Source organism: Camelina sativa, chromosome 5 (assembly GCF_000633955.1).
Source record: "Camelina sativa cultivar DH55 chromosome 5, Cs, whole genome shotgun sequence".
NCBI lineage: Eukaryota > Viridiplantae > Streptophyta > Magnoliopsida > Brassicales > Brassicaceae > Camelina > Camelina sativa.
In genome coordinates this window covers 32,628,889-32,655,266 of record NC_025689.1, presented here as the reverse complement: position 1 = coordinate 32,655,266, position 26,378 = coordinate 32,628,889, and the positions used below count along the sequence as shown (strand labels likewise).

Here is a 26,378-nt window from a genome sequence, read left to right as displayed (position 1 = left end):
CAAGTAACATAGAAGATTTGATTTCGGATCAATACAATAATCCAAAAAAAAACAATCATGAATTGAATTCAGATAAGGGGATTTAAAAAAAGAAAAGGAGAAAACGAATCGAGAGGAAAGAGGATCGAGAGACCTTGACACCATCGACGGAAAGGAGACCGCTGAGGATACACTCCTTAAGACCGGTGCCGAGAACGATAACCTCGTACTCTTCGTCCATGGCTGGCTGATTCTGAAAAGGTTCGTAGAGGCAGAAGAGAGAAAGAAGAGATCGGTGAATACAGATGAGTTGTGAGATCGTTCGTTCTAGAGTGACCAAGTTTGTCTATTAGAAGAAGAAAGAAAAAAAAAAGATGCCTTGTTTGTGGAATGGGTAATTAAGGTTTCGATGGCATAACCGTAATTTCAAATAGCCAGATGTCCTCTAATCATATTTTTAAATTAATTATAATAATTTCCCCCGGATCTACTGGTTTTAACACTTTAACTAAAACTAAAAGCCAATTTGTCCCCAAAAAAAAACACTAATAAACTAAGACAATTGATTTTGTAATTTTAATTCAATTGTAGAAAATTTCTTACACTTACATTATTTTCATATTTTTAATTAGCGAAATACCTTCAAATCTTCAATTAAATTTTTTTGGTCGACGCCTTAATTATTGTTTTACTAAGCCTAAAAGTGATATTTGTAATGGAAGTTGCCAAATACTTGTTATATAAACCAAAATTCTTCTAAGATATATCCAGGAAGTTATGAAAATTTTTAGAATTTGATCCAAAGAATAATGTAAAATAATGCCAAAGGGTAAAAATATTGGCATTTTTATAAAAGTGATGAGATGTAGCTACTAGCGAGTTCTATTATATTTGCAAAATTCTGAACTCCTTAACTTGTTTATCAGGTTTGTCCGTAAGCAACTCACTTAAGTTACAAGTTCTTTTCGTATAATACAATAACAATAAAATTAGAGGAACAGAGGATAGCATTATTAAAATCGAGATGATGCTAACAACAATTTTGTTAACTACTTGTAATAATTTCAAAAGCAAATCATCTCCTGATTGATGTTGATACTAATAATTTTAAATATAATTTTATACTGTATTTTTTAGCAAGCTTACACGCATTATGTATGTTTTAATGAAATAATTGATTGTGGGTCTTCGTTCAATAAAATAAACCATGTTAAGTAGTATTACATCATCATCCATTGAACACTTAACTACTAGTGTAGTTTATAGTATATGTTTACCGTCCATGATTNAAAAAAAAAAAAAAAAAAAAAAAAAAAAAAAAAAAAAAAAAAAAAAAAAAAAAAACAGAGACTAAACTAAATAAGAAACCATACAATTCTTTACTATGAAAGAAGAAACCATACAATTCTTGCTTACCAATCTGCAGAAACCAAGATCCATCCACAAAGTATATAACAATAAATAAGGGCTCTTTGACCCTTGAGATAACTTGTAGAGAATGGTTTTGAACAATCGTGTGTATTCATCATAATAGTTTGAGAACTGAAACGACTTAAAAACATAACTGTGTTTGAACTCGATTAATTTTCTTATTATAAAAAATATAATTTTCAGTTCCATCCCTTTTTTGACCCCTTAAAACCTAAACATCTCAACCTCTTCCACTTTCGACCTTTTCCATTACGTCATCATCCATTATATGCTTTGTTTTACCTTTTTTCTTTAATGTACGTAATAAAACACTACTAAACAATACTTACAAGAAGAGAAACGAAACTGCTTTTTTTTTTTTAAAGGTAAAAAACTTCATACTTCGCTATAACATAATCACTAGTCAGTCATACAATCGGTTTTAAAAATACTGATATAATAAAATAAGAAATATCTTTCTATCTAATTAACACAATCCAATATTAGTAAACTTTAAAGTCGTAAATCTATTGTATAGAAGTTAAAAAAAAAAAAAAAAAACTTTTAAGTTGAATAATTCTCATCAAAAAACTACTACAAGTCCTTTTGTCCTTTATATGATTTGTCTAGTCATTAGATTGAGACATTATGGGGGTGTTATTGAATTAAGGATTTTAAGAGATTTTAATTAACCCAGGACATTAGTGGATTTAAAAGTCTAATGCATTTGTGTGGACTTTATAATGTATATAAGGTAGATTTGAAAGTCATTGATAATGTATTTTTGGTGATTGTTATGGATTTCTTTAAAAGTTATTATATATATATATATTTTTCATAAACTGTGTTATACACTAAAATTATATTAAATTAACAACACCCAAACTTTTACACATGTTATGGAAAACTTGAATTAAACTGTCTTTGTTTTCAATCCAGATTTTTGGTGTAATTAAAGAACCCAGATGTCATGAACCCAGAAAAAAAAAAATAAAGAACACAAAAAAAATCTCAAAAATAACACAGATTTGATGAATAAGTGTGATTATATACAAAAGGGTTTGAGGAGGAAGAAACAGAGATTGAACCCAGAAAAAAAAAGGTGTGATTATATCATAAACCAAAAAAAAAAGTTATAGATTATGAACCCAGAAAAAAAAAAAGTTAAAGAACACAAAAAAAATTCTCAAAAATAATACAGATCTGATGAATAAGTGTGATTATATAAAAGAATTGAGAAAAAAAAAATCAAACAATAATATGTCAAAGGCTAGAGATCCATCTATAAAGAGAAGAAGAAAATGAAATGATTGAGAAAAGTGTGGTATTGTGTTTGTTCATATATTAGAAGCAAAGTACGTTAAAATCCAAAATCACACAAAATCTCATAAATATTGAATAACACTAGATTTTAAAGGATTTTTTAAAATACCCAATTGAATAACACCTGATTTTTAAATACATCAAACTCTTTTAAAAACCATAATCCAATAACACCCCCTAAGTTTATATTATATCAGAGATTCTGAATCACAAATAGAAATTAATCAAAAGTTAACAGCGAACGAAAGAAAGAGAGAGAATCTATAAATAATTAATAAAAATTAAGATTCGATAAAATAAAATTCAAAAGAGAATAATGTTTGTAAAAAAGCAACAATTTTATAAAAAATGATACAAAAATAAAATTAAAAATTCTGTAAAATGAAAAAAAAAGGAAAAAACAAAGAACCCGAATCGATGCACAGGGGTTTTTCTCAGCCTCTCTTTCTCTCTCTCTCTCTCTCTCTCTCTCCTTCTTCTCTCCTTCTCTTTGTCCAGGTTTCGCCCATTCTCTCCTCTCTTCTCTCTCTTCTTTGGTTTTCATATGTATTGATTGGGGCACAATTACGTTTCTCTGAAACTCGATTCGTGTTTTTTTTTTATCTGATCGGGTTTCCGATTTTTGTGTCCACTGTGTTTCTTAATCTAACGCGAATCTGATTAGCGATTTTTTTTTTTTGCTGACGATTGATGTATTTGTTTCATTTCTAGGGTTTCTTGTTGTTGATTTCTCTTATCCCCATGGTCATGAGCTAAAAGGGGAAAGGCTTCCAGGATCTTACTCTGATCAGAAACTTTGGAAATGTTGAGAAGACCCTTTTGGTTCTTTTGATTTTTTGTCATCCCTATCATTTTTGGAGATATCTGGAAGAGAAAGAATATGAGATTTCAAGGAATGGGTTTTTATTTTTGCTCTTGAGTAGATTTTTTTTTTATTTGGTTTAGTAAAGAATGGAGAAAGAAGGTTTGTGTGATAATAATAACATCAAGTTAAGTGATCAGATGTACCCTGATGAGCCTTTCTGTTCCGAGGTGAAAACTGAAACCATTGCTTCATCTCAGAAACACGAAGGAGGAGGTGAAGGGAGTAATGTGGTTTTTTCTAGAGAAGCACCTTTGATAGGAGAATGCTGTGGTTGTAGTGCAAAGAAACTAAATTTCAAAGGGAATGATGATCATCTCGTTGAGGTTGAAAATATTGGGCAGCAGAAAAAGCTTAATAGGCAAGAGAGGATCGAGTTGGGTCGACTTTTTCAAGGTGCTGTTACTTCGTTGGATTGGGACGTTGCTGAGAGATTGATTCAGTTGGCTGATCCACAGACTTTGAATGATTTGTTGTGTGTTGGTCTTGATTCTGTTTGGTTCTTGAGTACAAAGCCTGAGTTTCAGGGAATTACTGGATTGATTAAGAAGATTATATGTCATGGTGCTCATGACTTTACTAGAGCTACTCTTAGGACTTCCTTTCTCGCTTCATGTGTCTCTGCTTGCCAGAGCCGGACGATGAGTCTTGCTGATACAGTAACTGTTATGGCGCAAAGGTACATATGCCATATTCAAATTTCTCATACGTATTACTTTAAATCAAATTAGGGTGCTTAGACTGATTGGCTGTTTCTATGATTCACTGATATATTTTTGGTCACAGATATTTTCCTTGTTATAGTGATTGGTTTACATCTGCAAGTAGTCGTTTGTGCTAAATTATGAGTTCATCAAATTACACTGCTAAATCTTTGTGAGCCTTGATACTGCTATAATTCATAGTCATAAGATTCTTGGTTAGTAAAACATTAAATCAGTTATTTTAACATTCATGAAATATTATCTCTTAATTGTTAATAGCTTCTTTCCTGTAGTTAGCTACTTAGCTTATGATGTGCATTTCTCTTTGTGCGATTTTGTATGAGGTTTTCCACAGATATGAGTTGTAAACTTGTTGTCTATAGTTCCATTTTCACCTGCCTGCTGTTTTTTCTATCGTTGGTCACAATAGGGCGAGGTATTTTTTGATGAATGACCTCAATTTTAATGTGTGAAATTTAAGGTCGAGTTCATATTTCATTTGTACATAATAATATATAGGTTGCATGAGCGTCTCCAAGAGTGCAATGGGGATGAGATTCTGAAAGCAGAGGCTGGTGCCAAAGTTCAGAAGTTCACTGAATGGGCTCTCAAATGTATAGGTTTCCACTCCCGATGCCAGGGAGCAAAGGATAGGGTTAGCCAAAATTCAGCTGCGGAGATTGAACTACAGCTTTCTGCCTTCAAGATGTTCTTAGATCTAGCAGGAAACCATCTCTCAGGAAGAGACTTCACCGAGGCCTTTGATGCAGCTTGTTTCCCGCTCACTCTGTTCTCAAATTCGTTTGATCCTGGTTGGGCATCTGGAATGTCAGCTACTGTCATACAGGGACTGCTCGGTATGCTGGTTGAAGGTGGCGCAGATAATGTGAATCAATGTTTCCTTGAAGCTTCACGTTTTGGTAGTACAGAACTTGTCCGTGTCTTGTTGCAGGTAAAGCTTATATTCTTTTGATTGCTTTTAGACTTTAAGAAGGTCTCTTTTTGTTCTCATATTTTGCATTTATCGGTTCAGATTGCTCAAAGGAACAGCTTAGATGTTGATGTGGACTTAGCACTTGGTTTTGCCTCGCATTATTGTAAAATCGGTACAATGAAGTGCCTAGTGGAGGAAGGTAATGCCATTGCCTTCTTGGGTCCCTTAATGAGAGCAGCAGAGAGAGGTTGCATGCAAGTTGTTCAATGGTTTGTGAAAAGAGGTTGCCGTGACATGGAGCTTTGCTTAGCTCTAACAGCCGCCACTTCAAGTTGCCAAGTGGAGGTCGCTGCCTATCTCCTCCCTCGTGTTCCACCACCTGTCCTAACGGCGCTCAGCATAGAAATCCTCAAAGCAGCTGGAGAAAGAAGCGGAGGGTCTCTCCAAGGAGTAGAGTTTCTCCTCAAATCAGACTTCTTAGGAGATTCCGCGGCTACATACTCAGTCGCAGACAGCATTGCGAGGGCATCAGAGGACGAATCCGTTCCTTCAGATCTAAAATCATTTCTCAAAGAACACTGGTCGGAAACAGCTTTTGAGAAAGGAATGAGAGAAAGCCATGAAAATTTCATGAATTTCATGAGAGTTTTGAAAAAAGGGGAGTCTGCGATATCCTTGAGAGATCTTCCTGCGCCGCTAAGAGTAGCGATTGCGTACATGCCGCTGTACAGAGAGTGCGTGAAGGCGGATGGGGGTTTACTGTCTCAGAGGATAAGAGGACAGCTTGTGGAAGCAGTGAGACAGCTTCAAGGTTGTGCTGTTGCAGTTATGGATGTAAGCGAGACTCATCACCTAATGTCGGTTTTGGAGCATCACCTTACCGCCATTTTCGGTTGAAACAAACAAAAATGGACTCTGCATTTGGTGCTTCACTCGTCCTCTACGGATAGAGTTGAGAAATAAGAAATAAATTTTACGGTATTAACGGATATGGGATTCGGGTTTGAGAATTGAGATGATGATCAAGTGAGAGTGAGTGAGGGTTTCTTTGTTTGTATAATTTGCTACTTTTATCATTTGTCTATTTTCCCATTCTCTCCCTTATTATTTTGCATTGTTCCTTTTTTCTAAATATATATCATAATATAATATAATAATTTAATGTAATATTTAACTTTCGATCACAAAAATAAGCAATTTTTGCTCTTTTTTTTTTGTTGTTGCAATTTCATTAGAATTACAAATCTTAAGTATTACTCAAAAGTTACTTTGAACGGAACAAAACCGAACTCATTGTAGTCCTTAATTCGCTGTTTACTTGTAATATAATTCTGAATCAGTTAAGTACAAGAGAGAGGAGAGGGGAAAGCTATGATTATGGTTTAATTAAGAACCCTAAATAGATTAATTAAAAGTATATAATATAAATAAGATGAATTTACATAAAATGGCAAGTTACATCTCCTCTATGAGTATTAGGATTAGCATTAGAATGAGAAGAAGGCATGAAGGCAAGAACCACGAGCAAAACCATAATCCCAATGGGAACCAAAAGCAGCATAAACGGAGGGGGAGGTAACGGAGGCAAAACTAACGGAAGGATCAACAGAGACGCTGTGAGACACACCAACAGAAACAGAGACTCTAAGCTGAAGTAACTCGCCGGGAGGATCATCAACCTTTTCTGCGACGAGAAGCTCCGTCGTAACTCTTGCTTGCTTTTCTCCGCCGGCGAACTTCGAAAGGTCACGTTTTGGCGCCGGTTGTTGTTTCTTCCTACGTCCATCGCTAGATTGTTTGAACAACGTTCTTTCATGTTTCTGATGTCGTTCTGCAAGTTTGAGATATCTCGAATCATCTATCTAACGAGGCTTTTGGGTTGGACTCTGATTTACAAAGATCTGATCTTTTTGTTGTTGTCTGGTTGACCAATGCAGCTTGATCTGAACTTCAGCAGAGAAATTGTCATTGTTTTGATACAAAGACACAAAATCGAATAAACTCTGTTTTTTTTTGTTTTTTGGTTTAAGCTGTTTAGTTTTTATCCAATCAAAACAAAGTTTGGTTTTGATGTTGAATCTGTGTAGAGAAGTACTAGTTAAGTAGGCAAATGAGGAAGACAAGTAGTAGTAGACTAGTAGCTTATGAAAGAATAGAGAATAAATAATGAAAACAAACTTTGNGGGGGGGGGGGGGGGGATATTAATAAAGGAAGAGATGGAGGAGAGGATCAGATCAGAGGAGAATCAGAAGATATGGGGAGGAGGGCAGGAGGGTTCAGTGAATTTAGGGATTTTTCTGATTTGGTTACAAAAGAGGACACGTTTTTTTATATTAAGAGAGGGGTGGGCTGACAAAACTGTGAGAAGCAAGTTGCTGAATTGAGAAGATTTGAATTTTTCGTGTGGCATAGTCTTCCACCACAATCACAAGGTTCTTCTCCCCTGGACTACCTTTTTCTTCTTCTTCTCTCTGCTTTGTTTTAGTATAAGATAATGACGTAACCTCCAATCCCCCTCTGAATAAGGCTGACATGGAAGTTATAAGTAGGTTTTGAATAAAGCGCAGTTAAACTTGTGTGTTATTGTCGGAAACTACTAGTTGTAATTTTTTGTTTTTTAAATTTTTCCTAGTGTTTTGAGAAAATCTTCTAGGAAAGTTATTTTGAATCGCTGGGATGGTTAGTTGATTTTATATAATAAAATTATTTTTTTATAAAAGTTTGAAATTTTATTTGTGTTAATTAAAAATAACTGATGGGACGAGGAGAGTATTATAGTTATCGTACCTACCAATAATTTTGTCGATGTTTATGGATCGATCAGGACCCCATAGTGTTCTTATTCTCTGAGGCATTTCATATGGGTGATTGTGTGTGCTCTAGTGGGATATGTTGGGTCAATATTTATATATGCTTATATTTTCAGTTCTCATATATTTTGTATATATATATTAAGCAAAATTTATAGCTATGAATGACAACGCGCTGTGCATGACAAGTCTGTTGGGACTCAAGTACATGTATGTTCCATAAGCTAAGCGATATAAGCCATATGAAATGTACACTGAGGACTTAAAAGTTTGCTTAAATATTAATTAAACTTTGCTTAAGTGATCGATTGCAGACTTGCAGTAAGAGACTCTCTTCTTCGTTATGTTCTCTCTTGTTCGCGCTATTATTATTATTATTTTTTTTTTTTTGTAAGGGTTTGATAGTGATCAACATGTGAAATTGATAAATTACTAAATCAGGGAAACACTTATTTCCTTTTTAATTTATATTAAATATGCATGGTTCAATTAACTGAGTAACATAGGATAGGCTCATGAGAAAAACGTCTAGTGCTTTTTTTTTGTTATCTGGCCTTTGGATATATAAAAGCCGAGTAGTAGTTTGGGGAATTGATAGATTACCAAATAGTACTACACATTAGCACTAGTTATCCACATTAAATTCAATTAAATTGTGTAACATTACTTTAATTAGGTCAAATTAAAAATGCACGAATACATCTTAAAATTAAATAATAAACTCTTTGACGTGTACCAACAAAGTATTTTGCATGATGACAATGACATAGGCACATAGCCTAAATTAATAAATTAAAGTTTAAAGTGTTTATATCGAAAGATCCGCCATAGTTTCCAGACCTACTCTTGATATGAAAAGATCGTATATTTAGGGATGTGAACATGGATCTCCGATCTCCTCGATCGTTGACCGAAAAAAGGAAAGCAAATGGACCTTCTCTGAGCATAAACAAACTATTAAAATATTAATATTCTTCGACATTACAAATCAGCTAATTACTTTCGTGTAATCAAATGGTTGGAAAGTGAAGATGTAGATGTGTGTATATATGGCAACCCATATGCATGATTATTGCCTTGAACACCGCAAGCCTTTTTTAGATTAATGGATGTCCAGTGGATCTGCTACAACGTTCATTCACTAAAAAACATATTCCCTCTTGTCTTTTTAATAAGTCAGTCATGTTTTAATGAATAAAGAAATACGATTCCTACTTATATACTGTATTTATACAATTGTTTTCTAAATACTAGTAAATATCCCTACCTAAAGATATCAACTAGCTAGCATGAATACATTTATAGAGAGCAATATGTATCTTAAGCGTGTGTAGTTTGAAATTGAGGTAAAAAAATAAATGAAATTAAGTTGTAGTTTGAAATGGATATTCCATTTATCTCAAATTAATGTAATGAAGTTCTATAAAAATTTAATACAGTAAAGTTTTACAAATAAAGAACCATTTAGTTTAGACAGACATGCATGTAGTTTTCGACAGTCCATATGCATATAGACATATGTTTTGGTCTAATTCAGAGACACTTAAAGTATTACAATAATCTCAATAACAAGGTCCATATGCTCAGAATCAATCAACACATCGTCGACTATTTGTTTTTTTTTAATATCTTATGTTGGTCAGCTTTGTAAAGATGGAAATAAGTATAATACTCTTTCATTAATTATATACATGCACTTTATAGTTTATACTATTAAGTATAATTTGGGAAAAAATTACCAGTATAATTTTGTTGATTTATATGAAGAAAAAGGCGATGAGACATAAGACATTGAGGATCGAACGGCACATGTAAGTGTAACTTCACGTGGCTCTCTTTCGCCTTCGAATGATACAATGCATTATCATCTCTCTAAGAGTCGTCGACGACCAAACCAACTTGCCTAATTAATATTCCTCGTACGACTCTTCAGTCCCCATCTTCTGTTTGCTCTTAAAAAAAAAAAACGAAATTACACATTATATATGTTGTTCTTGTTAAAAATATTAATCCTAATTAGTTTAAAACTAAATATATATCGTGTCTCCCCGACAATCATCTCTAATTAATAGCTCAGGAGCATTTATGTACGTGGTTGGTCTAATAGAGAGAGATTGGTCGTTTTCATGAGTGATGTTATCATGAAACAATTTATATTTTGCTATCCAAAAATTTTGTAGTATGATTAGGTTCAGAGAATCATAGGATAGAAAAATAGGGTGACAAAGACAAGAAGAATAAACATACTTTTATGGGTTTAACTTTTTATTTTATCAAACTTTAATTAATTAAGAATCACAGATTGAAAGGGAAATTATGAGAGAAGAAAACATGTATCTGCTTCTCTGAGGTCACTGGGTTCATTGCATTTAACCTAATATATCAATTTTATGGTACAAATTCAATTAATTAGAGTCATGGTCACGGTCATGTCTAGCTAGATTTCAACAAAAACAATGTTTACGTATATTTTCTTTGTCAGAAAGAGTTTAAAAAGTTGATTACATGACCACTTTAATTTAAAAGTGATAATCCAGTCTCTGTATTAAGGAAACATAGAGAAAACCCGGTTAAGATCATTAATTAAAAGAGAAAGAGATTATTGGCATTTTAGTACATTTTCCAAACTTAATTAGAAATGTAATACATGTATTATTCATAATTGGAGAAATAGTCAGAGTCCCACTTGTGAGATAGAATGTTTGTGAGATAAAATTGTGAGAGAGAAAGATAAATGAGATTGTGTGTGTGAGAAGTAGTAATCATAAACCGATAAGGAATAAGAAGTATGCGGCGACGATGGACCTTGTGGACTTGGACATGTATGGACTGGTTATGGAAATCAATCTTCAATGGTTTACAACACTCCCCCTTGGATGACATAACCGTGTAGATGTTAAGAGATCATCATAATACGCTTGGGGATGCTGCCTCATTAAAACCTTACCAGGAAAAACCAGTGGGACAAAACCATGGTGAAGGAAAAAGAGTACAACACATATTACTCCCCCTGTTCTGAACATCACTAAAGGTCCTTGAGTCTACGCATCTCAATCTGATGCGTGAGCTTCCTGAATGTTGATGTTGGTAATGACTTGGTGAAGATTGGCTGAGTTGTCGCTAGATTGAACTTGCACCACTTGAACTTCTCAGGCCTTTTGTAGTTCATATGTGAAGAAGAACTTTGGCAAGATATGCTTCGTCCGATCTCCCTTGATGTAACTTTCTTTGAGCTGTGCGATACAAGCTGTGTTGTCTTCATATATGATAGTCGGTTCTTTGTCATCGGCCATGCCACAATCTGATCTGATGTGTTGAGTCACTGATCTCAACCAAACACATTCATGGTTGGCTTCATGCATAGCCAAAATTTCTGCATGATTAGATGATGTGGCCGCAATGGTCTGCTTCATTGAACGCCATGAAATTGCTGTACCACCGTGTGTAAACACATAGCCTGTTTGAGACCTAGCATTGTGTGGGTCGGATAGATAACCTGCATCAGCAAAACCAACTAAACCTTCTTTGTTATGGTTAGTATAAAATAGACTCAAATCCATCGTTCCTTGTAGGTAACACAATATATGTTTGATACTGTTCCAGTACCTTTGGGTCGGACATGAACTAAATCTTGATAGGAGGTTCACGGCAAAACAAATATCTGGTCTAGTGTGGCTAGCCAAATACATTAAAGCTCCTATGGCACTAAGATATGTCACTTCAGGACCGAGAACTTCTTCATCGTCCTTCTTTGGACCGAATGGATGACTATCCAATCCGAGGCTTCTCACAACTATTGGGCTAGGCAATGGGTGAGCCTGGTCCATATTGAATCTCTTGAGTACCTTTTCAGTATATGCCATCATTTATGTACTCAAGCTGCAATCCCAAACAAAACTTTGTTTTACCTAGGTTGTTTATTTCAAATTCTTTCTTGAGATATTCAACTGTTTTCACCAGAGGTTCCTAGGATATTCAAATCATCCACATATACTACTATGATTACAAATCCTTTGTTTGCAAACTTCTTTATAAAAATACATGGACTGATAGGATTATTCTTATAGCCTTCTTTGACTAGGTACTCACTCAATCTATTGTACCACATGCGCCCACTTTGTTTCAGTCCATAAAGGGATTTGTTCAGCCTTATGCAGTGTTGTTCTCGAGAACCTTTCTTATCTTTGAGCTCAATATCCTCTGGTAATCTCATATATATTTCATTATCCAGTGGACCATATAAATATGCGGTCACTACATCTATTAGCTGCAAGTCAAGTTTTTCTATTATAGCCAGACTTATCAAAAATCTAAAAGTCGTTGCATCTATCACAGGAGAGTATGTCTCCTCATAATCTATTCCTGGTCTTTGTGAGAATCCTTGTGCAACAAGTCGTGCCTTATATCTCACGATTTCATTATTCTTATTTCTCTTCCTCACAAAAACCCATTTGTGTCCTACTGGTTTTACATCGAATGGTGTCCTTATGATCGGACCAAACACATTCCTTTTCTTTAATGAATTCAACTCTGAGCTGGAGAAACTCCCACGGCCGAGCAACCCGCGAGCCATCCAACTTGAAGAAGGAAGGCTATGTAGCGGCGGAAGGTTGGCTTCATGGAAACCCCATCGGAAAGCACAGGTCTCCGGACGAGTGATGCTTCGATGTACACATATAAAGTCATCGGAAGAAAGCCTCATCGGTGACAGATTCAACCGACGGAAAGGAGAAACAAATCTCACCGGAAAATAGTTTTGGTGGAGTGAGACAGAGAGGAGTCCAACATGATAATAAGATGAAGAGGATACATCCTTCAGATCTGGTGATTCCGGAGGATCGAGTGGGAGGAGAGTACTCCGCGAAGTGTTCATCACTCGACAATGGAAGAGTAAGTGTTCAGTATCTGGTCGGTTTTCTCTCCGGCGCTACAGGTGACTGGCGGAAATAGAGAGAGAAGAGTAAGATCTCACCAAAAACCATGGTGGAAGCAGAGTAAAGAGATCTCGTCGGTTCACCAACGGAATGAGAGAGTGTAGAAGAAGATCTCACCAAAAACCATGGTGGAAGCAAAATAAAGAAATCTCGCTGTTTTATCAGCGGAATGTGAATCATAGTTTTCGGACTAACAGATCCGTAAGAGTGGAAGAAAAAGGCCATTCGAAAAGAGATAGAGTCGGAGAATTGTCGCTGGAGTTAACTCATTTTTTAAGATGAGCGGCTATCTCGACTTCAGTGCCTGAGAGAGTTTACGAGGTTCTCTCAATTCTTCTACATTACTTACATACAGATGCCACAATTTTAAAAGTATGTCTTAGAAAACAAAGTTAACATCTTTTAGAATTAACATCATAAAGAAATGAGAATAACAAAAATGACATGTTCTAGAGTAATAAACAGAAAAAAAAAAAAGTGAAATAACATTTTCTTAGGTTGTGTTCTACGAGATTTCAAAAGAAATATTGTATCAAAATATAAGCAAAAAATTATGATAATCTAATTCAAGGAAAAAATCAAGAATTATATAAGAAAAACATAAGCAAAAGATAAGCAAAATCTAATCATCCATATTTTAAAATGACTCGAAGTCAGAGTTGTATTCAAATTTGAATAACCAAAACAAAAATAGATGAATATCAATCAGCAAAAAGTATGCCGAGCAGAATCGAAATCCTTAACCTGAGTAAGATTAAGTTCATGGCTCCAAGGAATCACCCTCTTCAACTTATGAACCGTCGTCCCATCGTAGCCCCATACCATGGTTGTGGGAATAAGAACTAACATGGTAGAGATGATTAATCTTACAGGAGAGTCCACCGCCATGATCGTATAACACTTGTAGAGAGGAGGTATGCAGTTGTACTAAACCAAATTAGAATCTAACATAACATTATATCAAAACAATAAGAAGCAGCCCCAAATAAATCATTTCTTCTGATGTTATGTTCTATTTTGTGTGTTTCAATACAAATTTAAAGATGAAGAAGCCTTTAGCTATCATTGTCTTCTTTTCATCATATAAGGCTATAACTTATGCTAGTCAGCGATAAGACACATTTTCTGCCAATAAGAAAGGCAACTTCCAAACAAATAGAACATCATACTGGTCGATCTGGTTTCAAAAAATGCTCTACATAGAGTTCTCATGCATATTTGCAAGCACAGAAGTATATGAATCACATTCAAGTGGTCACATATCCATATAAATTCAACGTTTCATAAAATGCATGGTATAAATATGATACATGTACTAAGGGTTGAATATACCCAATTATGCAGAGTTATGTAGGTGAGTACGTAGTTTTGAAGCTTAGTAACTAGTATAAATAAAAGTAAGCTTCTGCTCTCTCCTTATTGGTTGTTTCATATTAAATTGGTTTCAAAATTAATTGTCTCTCTTAAATGTATGATTCGCTAAACGATCCTCTTGATTAGACCACCCCTGCTCTTATTTGTATACCTTAAATGGTTGATTTGCTCCACGATTCTCTTAATTAGACTACGCCCAACTCTTAATTATTTCCCATAAATGGTTTATTTGCTCCACGATTTCCTTAGACGTTATGAAACCGTAACTCATTAAATTCCAAAAATAAAATTTCTCTTCACGTTTGCTCTGTTGAATATACTCCACAATTTACTTCCTAAAACGTCATTGACCCCCTTTATTACAAAAACATTACTCATTATGTTTGAAAATTAGTACCACCAATAATTATTGTCATCCCATTTAATAATTCGTATGTTACTCCTACATTCATAAAATCTAAAAACGGCTCCTTCTATATATGGTCCATATTTTCATATTTCATTCTAAACAGTAAACACCTTTCAACTCTCCTAACATCCATTAACAATTATGAGTATAATTCCATTGAAAGACTTTCAGCCATGATGTGTGCCTCGAACTGTGTGTGGCCGGCTTCTACATAAATGGCATTCAAAAGCTTTCCATCAAAATGGCAAAATTATAAGCCTAGATTTTCTCCTACTTGACGAACATATATACAACTTCCATATATTTATATATACGCTTCCCATATACTTATATATATGCTTCCATCTTCCTTATTTTTATTAGTAACAGAGAAATATACATTGCAGTTTACCTTAATCCAAGTTTCTATACCCCAATACTGAATTTACCGCTTCAGGGATGACCTTTGAGCCGGGAGCATCTACAATATATATGAATTTCAAGTGGATACTAGCTACCCACAATACAAACTTACAGATCATCCCTACGTTATTAAATTCTTGGATGCCACCATCCTTACATCGATAGAAGGAAACTCAGCTGTGACTCCACACGCGATGTTTAGGTTTTGACAACAAATCGAATTATGGACTCTTGTTGGAACTAATCAACATTTACCTGGTAGTGTTTCATCAATATTTATGTCTATCATCATGTTTATCTGCTCATCCGCTTAACATGTAAGTATTCACCTTCCAGATGTTGTTGGAGAACTAACAAAGATTCAAGGGACCAGTTTAAATGACACATCCTCATAAGACAAAATTACTTTATATTTGCGACTACCTGAGTAACTTTGATTCATCCCATCTAACTTTTACAAGTTTTCCCCCACCTACTAGAACTCAGTTTTCCACATATAGTAACGATGTTCGCATCATGGTATGGGATGGATGTGCAGTCGAATTACGGAATTTATATGCTTCTATTGTCGGTAAATCAACAATACTAATAATCACGGCTATCAACCCAAAGTCCTATGGAGGTAGACAATCTAAATTTCCCCATATATTTTCCTCCCCCAACATAGTATTCCCACTATTTGTTTATTGTTTATTTTACAACTGCAAATTTTACCTTTCATATCCACATGTTTTCCTAATAAATAATAATGCATGCAATCTGTCATTGAGCGCAACATACTCATCACGTTTCTAAAGAGGTGACGAGTATGAAGCAAAGTTTTTCCAAAAATGTTCATCTTCCACACTTGAAATTACAACATTCTAATACTTACCATGATTTGTTTGACAAGCTGTTCCCTCTCAATTTACAGCTCCTCAATTCCCGATGGGGTACCAACTATTATTAGTGGAGCTAAATCTCCTAAAAAAATTGAAACATGTTCAATTGTAGAGGCTCGCAAATTTGTTTCCACCTTAACTGAACAGGTCTATTTGATAGTCTAATTCTACTGTTTCTATTCCTATATTCATTTCCATGACCCACAAATACTATTATAAATGTAGGAGAAGGAGTTCAAATGCACATCTTCCATTGTAGATATCGTTGTTGAACGTAGGTGGAAATACATTGCATGTGGAAAGTGTGGGTTAAAGCTTGTCGAATATGGATCTTCCCTAATTTGCAAACGCTGCTCTGGTGAGCCTATTGGTGTGGTCAAGTATCGGGTGCAGCTGGTTGTCTCGGACGGTAAAGACAAAACAATTTTCGTCTTGCTTGATGAAACCACCACCCAATTGATAAACATTGGAGTTACAGAGTTGATTGACTCTCAGGTTTGTCACAAACTAACCTCATCCTTCTCTACAACTCATGCATTATTCTTATAATAAGATTGGTGCATTTCTATAGCCTGTAATGAAGGATGGGATGCCTGAAATATTAACTGAGTTAAATGGGAGGACATTCGAGTTTAAATTAATCTGAGCGGGTCGATCCTTGTGGATCGATTATCACGACCGTCAAAAGACAATGGTGCTGAAGATGACAACGATGAAGACGGTGCCTAGATCTGATGATGAAAAGATGCGACAGTGGAAAGCAGATGGGCATGAAGAAGTTTTTGCCATCTTACGCTCTGTTCACAAAAGACAAAATCAACGAACCTGACAAACAAGAACACGACTTGAAGGAATCCCACATGACTTGAAGGAGTCCTTGTGCCACACACAACTCTTGTGTTGTGTCATCAACGAACCAAATTACGACAAGAAAAGCCGAGATAACTCAACTGTGGAGTATAACACCGTGATGAATACCGAAACCAGGATGTGAAGATGAAGACATGATCAAGTTCAAGTTGGGCATTTGCCAGCGGCATGCTCCAACTTGAGGGAAGGTGTTAGAATATTGTAGGATACTCGGATATGATTCTACCAAATCATATTTTTTAGCTTGGGAATCAAGGAGAAATCTTAATCACTTAATATGTGATTTGATTGCATATATTTAGGAAGATTTACATCTATCGTTTAAAAATATATCTTTGTGTATATATAAAGCCTTTTGGCCATTGATAATAACTAAAAGGATGATTGAATTAAAAGTATTTCAGCAATTTTGCAAACTTTATAATATATATAGTTAGAAAGAAACAGTTCACTTATCACCAAGAAATATATTAGTTGAAATTTTTTGCAAGAAAATAATTTGTGTAAAATGGATCATGCATGTAAATTCTACGCAAAATAAAATAAAATTATATGCATGTCCGACCACAGTTGTATTTATTATACCTTTAAGAAAACGGTTTACTTAGTTATTTTTAACGAGCTATTTATTTTCTTAAAACGGAGAGTTTCAAATTTGGTAAGGAAATTAAATAATTCCATTGTTTGAAAAAGAATTATTGAGGCAACTGTGATATATTACTATTAATAATTAACATCTAACGGTGGAGAAAGCTAGATCTAAATTGAAGAAACAATGCCAATGGTGTGATCAAGAGCAACTAAGGCCAATTCTAGTGGGACGGTAAAACTACATAATAGTGTGGGAGAGTTGATTTTTTTGTCTCCAACCGAACGGTATATTTTACACTATAGTGTGATTCTTTTTTGTTGAACAAAACACCACTATATTTAGTGGTTTCCTGTAGCGACGGCAAACACTAAAATATTATTTTATTTTTTATTTTTAAATGTTATTCTATCATAAAATAGCTCAAGTATAGTAGATTAAATATAATTTGTATTGTTATTTAAGAATCTAGTTAAGTTTATAATTTAAAAATAATATATCAAAACATTTTTGTAGTTTTAATTTTCATAATATGAATTATTAATCAGCAGAAAATATTAAAATTAATTAGTAATTTGATTGATAATACATTATAAAATTCAACTAAACATAAAAAAATGCATTAAATTTAGATTAACATTGAAAACATAATAAAAATTATTAAATAATAAAGAGAATCTTTAGTTTAGTAATATAATAATAGAGAATAGTATTTGTAGTGTAATATTTGGTGTTGTGGATGGCGATGAAAAAAGTTTTAGTGTTAAAATTACACCAAATATAGTATTATTTCAGCACTAAAATGGTGTTGTAGTTGGAGATGCCCTAAGTTGAAACGACAATGAACAATTTGAGCATTGTCAGAACAAAAGGCTCATGTATACTTTCATGTTCTTGATTCATCTTCATATTGTAGTATAGTTCAATGTGTTTGATTATTAATTTTGCTATGTTATCTGTTAATTTGTGAAGAAAAAAAAAATTTCAAGCTCTTTTACTATGAGTTATACTATGAATACATATCTAGAGAACTGGAAACACATAAAAACCAAGGAAATGTTAGCCCCTAAATATAACAAAATTGATTATTTTGAAGTTTCTGCTCCTGTGAACTACTATTTTGCCCTTAAAGTTTCCATATATACAGATCTTCAAATGATTTGGGATGACAAAAACCTTTTATGAAACGAAATTGCACTACTTAGAGATTTTTTCCCAGACAATAGATGAACAAGTAAGTTATTTATTTTTTATTGATTTAGAGACAATATGCTTGACAGAGTGAGTAAATCTTCTTTTTCTATTGATACCAAATTTTTTTTTTGTTTCTTCCACAATATTGTATGCTTGTTAGTGCAGAGACTTCTAGGCATGTTACCAAGGTTCTGAAGATCTCTACCAGAGTAAAAGATGCTGTTATCTGTAAGACCCACTATTTTATGGTATTGGAAAGATAAACTTTTAAACAGTTTGTTTATTTATTTTCTGTTTTTTCTTGTAGATGCCTATTGCTTAGTGCTGGTACCGTGATAACTTTATTCTTTTGTATCGCGATAGTGCTGAAACTTATCCAGGGATTGGGAACCACTAGAAGTGGATTTCAATGCATTTTTTTGTGAAAACCATATTTTTCACACCAGTCAATAGTTTTTATATAATTTACGTTTTTTTAACAAATAAAAAAACAGATACGGTTTTATCCAAATGATTTAGTCTTGTACCGTTTTTCCAAATAGATGTACCATTTATCCTGCGGTTTTCAAGAAAAAACGCCAACATATATATATTTTTAGTAGATGTTTAATATAATAATAATTAAATATTTTTAATCCAAATAATACACATGCAAATAAAAAATAACTTCTGTTTTTTTCTCTCCTATTCAAATAATTTTTAGAATGCATTAAAAAAATATGTAGTACTATATAGTAGTAATTTTAGTAGCATATATGCATATATAACCATTAGTAAATCCAGTTTTTCTAATAACAAATGGATTTTTTAAAAAACTTTTAGTATAATAACAAATGAATTTATAAAAAGAAAGATTAGGGTTACTGTCAGAAAGAGTTTACGTACATTTTCTTTCTCAGAAAGAGTTTAAAAAGTTGATTACATGACCAGTTTAATTTAAAAGTGAAAATCCAGTTTGTAAACATAGAGCAAATCCGGTTTGGATAAATAAATTAAAGAGAAACGCCGGTTTTGATCATTAATTAAATGAGAATTTAGAATTTACCGGTTTCCCTTTTAGCTACATTTCCCGGTTTAGGTTGAAACACCACAACCTCAGCCAGAGTCTTTGATCTGACGTAATGGCGAACATGTCTAAAACCCTAGAATCGTACCGTTCGGCGTTCGCCGGTCAGGTTTTTCAAACAAAGGTTTGAACTTTCAACTTTGATCTCGTCCTTCCGGAGCAAACTCGGACCAACTGCAAATCTTGATTCGTATAGAGAATGGCGGCGAATGGGTACCGTCTCTAAACTGGTTACATTCTTTGCCGACATTGGTTTTGAATTTTGATGTAGTGATCTTTAAAGTTCTCATTTTTTTTTGTTCTGGGATTTGATCACAGGCTAATGGCGGCGTCAAATGTGTTTCTTCATCGTCCTGAGAATCGCAACTTCTCGTTTTCTTCTAGAACGAGTCAAACGGCTCTGATCGGTGTTAAAGGCCGCGTTAGTTTTATGACCAATGTGAAACGCTGTTTTCCGGTGGTTTTGTCAATGGCGAAGACGGAGACTTCCGGGGGAGCCGTAGAGTCCGTTGCGCCTGGTTACGGCATATCCATCATGGTTGGTATCTGATTATTCCCAAACACTCTTGAGTTGTGATTTTTAGATTTTACATTGATGTGTATTGTGTGATGATTGTGATGTCCCGGATAGAAAGTTATTGCCTTTCGTTAGAAATAGCAAATCTTTTAGGGTCAAGTTACAGTTTTTGAAGGGAGTATGATCTTTGTGAGAGTGTTAATTGTAGGATCAAGCTAAGCTATTCGTTCTCTCTCTTTGTGCCTTAGGTGAATGGATGCAGTGGCAAAATGGGGAAAGCTGTCATCAAAGCGGCAGATTCTGCTGGAGTGAATATTGTTCCTACATCATTTGGTTCTGCTGAAGAGGCTGGCCAGACAGTTGAGGTCTGTGGAAAGGAGATTCTTGTTCATGGTCCTACTGAAAGAGAGAAGGTTCTGTCTTCGGTGTTTGAGAAGTACCCCGAACTAATTGTTGTGGATTACACAATTCCCTCTGCAGTAAATGGTACAATTATGTATCTTAGAAACTTCATCTTTTAACATTATTATGATTAAGTTGTTCATAGAATCTGTTGGAAGAATTTATCTTTCACTCGTAAGTGAACCTGAATTATGTGAATGTTTGTTTACAACACCACCTGATTTTTGGAATCTGTTTATCTGCGTTAGTTGATTTCAAAGGTTGTTTGTTTTGTTTTGTTTTGCAAAATGTAGATAACGCAGAGCTGTATGGCAAAGTAGGAGTTCCCTTCGTTATGGGTACAACTGGAGGAGACAGGACAAGATTGTATAAAACTGTTGAGGAATCAAAGATTTATGCTGTGATCTCCCCACAGATGGGTAAACAGGTGCTTACTTAGTACTCAATGTGTCATAATTATAAAAAGCTATAAATTATGTATATCAACTCCCTTCCTTTGACCCGTAATACATATGCTTTGTCCACTAGGTTGTTGCGTTTCTTGCAGCCATGGAGATCATGTCTGAGCAGTTTCCTGGAGCATTTGCTGGTTATTCCTTAGAGGTACTTCTTTTACTTTGAGATATTCATCTAATTGGGATTTATAGGTTGTTGTATCATAATACGTCTGATTGGCTATAATCTCTATAGGTGATGGAGTCTCATCAAGCTAGCAAATTGGATGCATCTGGTACTGCAAAAGCTGTTATTTCTTGCTTTCAGAAATTGGGTGTATCCTACGACATGGACCAGGTATTTTGATCGTACTTCGTTTTTCTAAATTAATCATTCTCTTGTAAAATCATCACCATTAAGACCATTTTCTTACTTTTGAAATCAGATACAATTAATTCGAGATCCGAAGCAACAGATGGAGGAGGTGGGTGTTCCGGAGGAGCATATCTCGGGTCATGCTTTCCATCTTTACCACTTGACATCACCAGATAAAACGTACTTGCAAGACTGAAGACATTCACTGTCTCTCTCTCTCTCTTTTACTACTTCTCCATTGCTTGGAAACTGAAAACAATCCTTTTGTTTTGCAGTGTGTCCTTTGAGTTCCAGCACAATGTTTGCGGAAGATCAATATATGCTGAGGGTACTGTCGATGCTGTGCTTTTCCTTGCGAAAAAGGTTAGACATCTTCTTCTTCGAAACTGTTTCGAACCGAATACATCATTTCTTAATATGTAAGTCTGCTAAAAACACATTCATGAATTGCAGATCCGGTCTAAAGCAGAGAAGCGGATCTATAACATGATCGATGTCTTGAGAGAGGGAAACATGCGTTGAACATACCCCAAGACAACTAGATGTTGAAGGTAGAAGGCTTACCAGAGCAAAAAATCAGCTGTGAATTTTGTTGTTTAGCTTTCAAAAACTTCCAGAGTTGTTCCAACTAGTTATTGTTAGTTTTCCTTTGTATTGACAGAACCAAAACCTGCGCCTGCATTGTATCTTCTGTTGACAACCTTTGATGTTATCATCCCTTGTCTTCCGATCTTAGATAAAATTGGAGTATAACCCAAAATTTGTCAAGGTGACTTTTTTTTATGTTTTGAGGGAGCAAATCTAATGCAGGGTTCGTGAATCGGCTGAGTATCTCAAGGGTTGAGGCATAATCACCGATGAGTTGGAGAGTCTCGAGCAGTGTGAGTAAGAGAATCTGATCCCTGTTTTGGCTTACGTAGAGAAAAATTGGAATCTTTAGGTCGAAACTAAACAATGTGTTAAGAATTATCTGCAGAGTGTAGTACAGTACAGGTTCCTAGCTCTTCTCGGTTAAGTTTTTTTGTGGTTAAGTTTTTTTGTGGTTCCTTTGGAACATCCCTGTGGTTAAGTTTTTTTGTGGGCTTATGTAGAAAATCAAGCCGTAGGGTTATGTCTGGATGAAAGTAACTTGTGATTCTAAAATTTAAGCTCCAACCTCCAACCCACGAACAGTTAGCCCTTCTCGGTTGCTACTTTGGTAAGTATCAGTGTGAGTCCTAGGGGCATTGTTCCAAAGGGTAACTCACTATCTTTACCTTTTGGGAATGAGAGTTGGAACTATTATCGAACCTCTTGTAGATGATGGCATTGTAGCTAGGATGTTAGAGAAACGTGGATATGCATGATTTTGAAGAGGCTGTGAAACTAAATATAGAGATGTTAGTTTTTGACATCAATGGAGAGATGTTAGTTTTAGTTATAGCACAATATCTTCAGATTCTCGGCTTACGGGTAAAAGGTAAGATTTCGTCTCAAGTAGTATATTTTTAGTTTAGAGTTGAGAATCAAACCAAGACACCAGAAGCTACAGAGCAAGGGAAATTAGAAAGTTCCTTAATTTGGTTTCTTAACTGCAGCGATCAAAGATTTGAGGAATGGTTACACACGGCGATATATGCCTGGTGGCAAATTAGTCTCTGATAACTTATGAGGAAGATGATGAAGTTCTCTACAGACGTGGTAATGATTTCTTTACTCGAATTTGCGATATTTGTTGTTTGTTCTTTGCATCGAAAGGTCAAGAGTAATATTTTAAGAACATTTTGAGGCATTGATTAATCGATCCATAGAACAAGTTAAGAGTTATTCATTTGTTTTTACTTCTATGTTTCCATTGCATCATGCTAGCCAGTAGGAGGAATCTTCCAAAAATCAGAATAAGCTAAGAAGAAAAGGGTTTATTCCAAAGCATATGCTTAAGAATATCCAAAGAATATTCTTGTCTGGAATCATGTTCTTGTCAATGTCTGTACTTCTACAATCATCCCAAAACTTGTTTTTATACATCTTTTAACTTCCATGAACATTACAAGGTTTTTTTTCTTTTCTCTTTTGCAACCCTTGAATGTGTTTGTTGATGGACATCTATGCATATCGGTCATCCTCGTGTTGATCGATTCGTTTAGATGACCATCAACAAACGTTTTCGTGGTTTTGCATCGCCTCTTGAAATCTTGATGATATTTTTAGCATCTTTGTGACCATTTTGTATCGTCAAAGTAGCTCAAGAAGTAGTTTGCATCACCTAGAAAAGCTTCTTAGGGATTTGTTTCTAAGTTTGTAGCTTCTCTGACATGGTTTTGTTCTCTTTTTTTTTTTTTGCAGTCGTCACAGCTTAGTAAAGAATCTATGGTCTCGTATTTGCAGTCGTCACATATTTGAAGAGGAATCCCTAAATCTCTGAAGCTCACTGGATTGAAATATGTAAAGCTACAGGGTTTCTATATCTTGAAATTTAAAGCAAGACTACTACAATTGAATTTGAATATTTCAGTTTATGGGTTTTGTGTGGAGAACGATGTATGATATCTGTAAAGAAAATAGACAAGTGTTAAAATGACAATCAATGCTCATAGTCGAACTAAGATAGTTACATACGTCGAAGCTGTGGTTGTGGAGAAATGGGACCAAAAAAAGTCAACGAAACAAGTCTTTAAGTTGTTATGGTTAGCTACTTCTTTGATGTATGTATGTATAGTTGTTGACTTTCATAGCATTTATTTGTGCTCTGGTTCCACTAGATTCCTTATTTCTAGAAGGAAAAGATCAGATTCAGAATAATTCTTAAAAGTTACTCCCTCTATATAGTAGGGATAAAATTGGAAAATTTACCAAACATTTACATTGGAAATACAAAATGACACTTATTTTGTAACAAAATAATCAGTCTAAAATGACACTTAATATGAAACAGAGGGAGTAAAACTGTTTGGCATGTTAGCATTAACTAGCTAAGTCGAGTGGCCCCATTATTAACCTTTGGATCGGTCGAGTTGCGTATTGCTTCAACTCTTGGGAAGCTCTATTTAGGATGTTTCTAATTTCTATACCCAAAAGACTCAATTTGTCACTCCAAGTTAAAACTATAGTTTTGCATGTAAGATAATACATACTTAAGAAATATCATAGTTAGTCAAAATTAAACAACATAAAATAATAATACTCGTATCTTTTCAATAATAAGAACGTTAAAAGTTAGCCATCTTTAAATTTTAAATTAAACAAATAAATTTATATTTCATTAGTGAACACGTTCTTACGACGCAAAGTCTCAAACTAACACCGTGTAACAGCGCATCGTCAACTGTACACTATTAGGTGAAGACTTTTGGAAACATAGTAAAATATTTCGATAATGCACTGGCTAAAGTTTTCTTCCTTTTTTGGTATAGAGCCACAAATTAATGTAAATATCAAACTAAACCCCAAAACTTTACACATCAATATCGGAAAATCACCCGGAAGTACAAAATTTGCATTCTTTCCCCCGACGACTTCAGACTTTCACCCATCATAACACAAAACAAGATCATGCAAATAAACATTTTGTTTAGTTTTATTTAATTCTTTGGATGGATAAATTATTCACCTGAGACACAAGAGAACAATCTATGGCTTCTATTCCTCACAAGCTGTCCTCGCCGTGACGGGGAACAACCGATATCTCCGCCACCGTCGGCGCCAGATGATCTTCTACCTTCCCGACAAGACATAGAAGAGAAATCTCCAACCGACCAGCCACGGCGGTGACATTGTTGAACACCAACGTTTTTCATCTCTATATGGTCAAAAGACGAGGAAGGTTGAGATACAACGGAGTGATCAGGTTTAGCGGCGAAAGGGAAGTGGTCGTAGTCGTCGTAGGAGTACCCTTTAGTGGTGCCGGCTGAGGAAGAGAGACACTCGTAACGCCGACGAGTCATGTTTTTCTTCATAGCCTTAAACGCCATAGGAATCAAACCATCCATTTGGTTCCTTTCTTCTTTTCGTTGCTCTCTCGTTTCTTTTTTTTTGTGTGTGTATATATATGTATGATTGTTGAAGAAAGAAAGAACAATAGTAAAAAGGCAAAACAAGAAGAAGAGAGGAAAGGGGAAAGGGTTTTTGTAAATATGTGTTGTGTTTGTGTGTGTGGAGGTTGGGACGAATAGGAAGGTTTATTGGGTTGGGTAGTGGTTTGGTTATTACTCAATACATACCTTCCATCAATTTTTATTTTGTCTATCTTTCTTTTCCCTTTTTATACTTTAGAAAATGGTTGTTGCACAAAAAAAAAAATGGTTAATTTTTCAAATTTCTTTTCTTTTCTGTTAACTATAACTAAAATGTATTCTTTTCATTGGCTATATTATATCACTGCTGGGATTTAAGAGTTATTTTTATTAACTATATTTGTTGAATTTATATTTTATGGGATTTCATTGTTTTTAGTGTTAATTTCTCCTTTCATTTTTCTAATTTTTAAAAAACCTCATACTCCACATAGATATAAATTTAATACTAGTTTTCAAGATTTCATATTAGTAACTAAGTTAATAGTTTGAAAGATTTCAATTTTCATATTAAAATTTCCTTTTTTTAAGTATGTAAAGTAGCAAAATATCTTACTATAGCATCATGACGGCTGAGAACAATAGTTATTCGACCAAGAAGAAGTCATCAAGTAGTCAAAAATTTGATTCTTTAATTACTACTATTATCTAATCTAGAGAAAAAAATAATTAAAGAGTTGCTGAAACTTCTGGTTAAAAAGATGCTAATTAATTTTAGATACTGTAGAGACTACTCATAAATCAATCTACTACTGATTACCAAAATTAAAACTTGTAATAGGATTGACATTGATGGATTAATAAAAACATGGAGGCATATAAATAGGCGAAGATAAGCAAAAAAAAAAAAAAAAA

At 34.5% G+C, this 26,378-nt stretch overlaps 4 protein-coding genes across 9 annotated transcripts; 2 read left to right on the top strand and 2 right to left on the bottom strand.

The window, feature by feature from the left end:
• LOC104788249 (ankyrin repeat protein SKIP35-like) lies at positions 3,111–6,326 on the top strand. The gene is made up of 4 exons (XM_010513981.2): positions 3,111–3,210; positions 3,424–4,253; positions 4,798–5,230; positions 5,312–6,326. The coding sequence occupies exons 2-4, from the start codon at positions 3,664–3,666 to the stop codon at positions 6,107–6,109; spliced, it is 1,821 nt and encodes a 606-aa protein (XP_010512283.1). The 5' UTR covers positions 3,111–3,210; positions 3,424–3,663; the 3' UTR covers positions 6,110–6,326.
• On the bottom strand, positions 6,511–7,712 carry LOC104788248 (protein AUXIN-REGULATED GENE INVOLVED IN ORGAN SIZE-like). Its single transcript, XM_010513980.2, has one exon. The coding sequence runs from the start codon at positions 7,068–7,070 to the stop codon at positions 6,651–6,653; it is 420 nt and encodes a 139-aa protein (XP_010512282.1). The 5' UTR covers positions 7,071–7,712; the 3' UTR covers positions 6,511–6,650.
• Positions 19,824–24,068, top strand: LOC104788245 (4-hydroxy-tetrahydrodipicolinate reductase 2, chloroplastic). 6 transcript variants are annotated; one of them, XM_019246173.1, is made up of 11 exons: positions 19,824–19,955; positions 20,061–20,280; positions 20,508–20,745; positions 20,955–21,088; positions 21,190–21,264; positions 21,352–21,453; positions 21,542–21,651; positions 21,747–21,834; positions 21,925–22,022; positions 22,133–23,151; positions 23,797–24,068. In XM_019246173.1, exons 1-9 carry the CDS (start codon positions 19,942–19,944, stop codon positions 21,991–21,993), a joined length of 1,050 nt encoding a protein of 349 aa, XP_019101718.1. In that variant the 5' UTR covers positions 19,824–19,941; the 3' UTR covers positions 21,994–22,022; positions 22,133–23,151; positions 23,797–24,068. The 6 variants fall into 6 exon arrangements, with proteins under 6 accessions (XP_019101718.1, XP_010512279.1, XP_010512278.1 ...); XM_010513977.2 differs by having other exon boundaries at positions 21,925–22,352; positions 23,049–23,151; XM_010513976.2 differs by having other exon boundaries at positions 21,925–22,930; positions 23,049–23,151.
• On the bottom strand, positions 24,873–25,517 carry LOC104788247. Its single transcript, XM_010513979.1, has one exon. It carries the CDS (start codon positions 25,437–25,439, stop codon positions 25,053–25,055), a length of 387 nt encoding a protein of 128 aa, XP_010512281.1. The 5' UTR covers positions 25,440–25,517; the 3' UTR covers positions 24,873–25,052.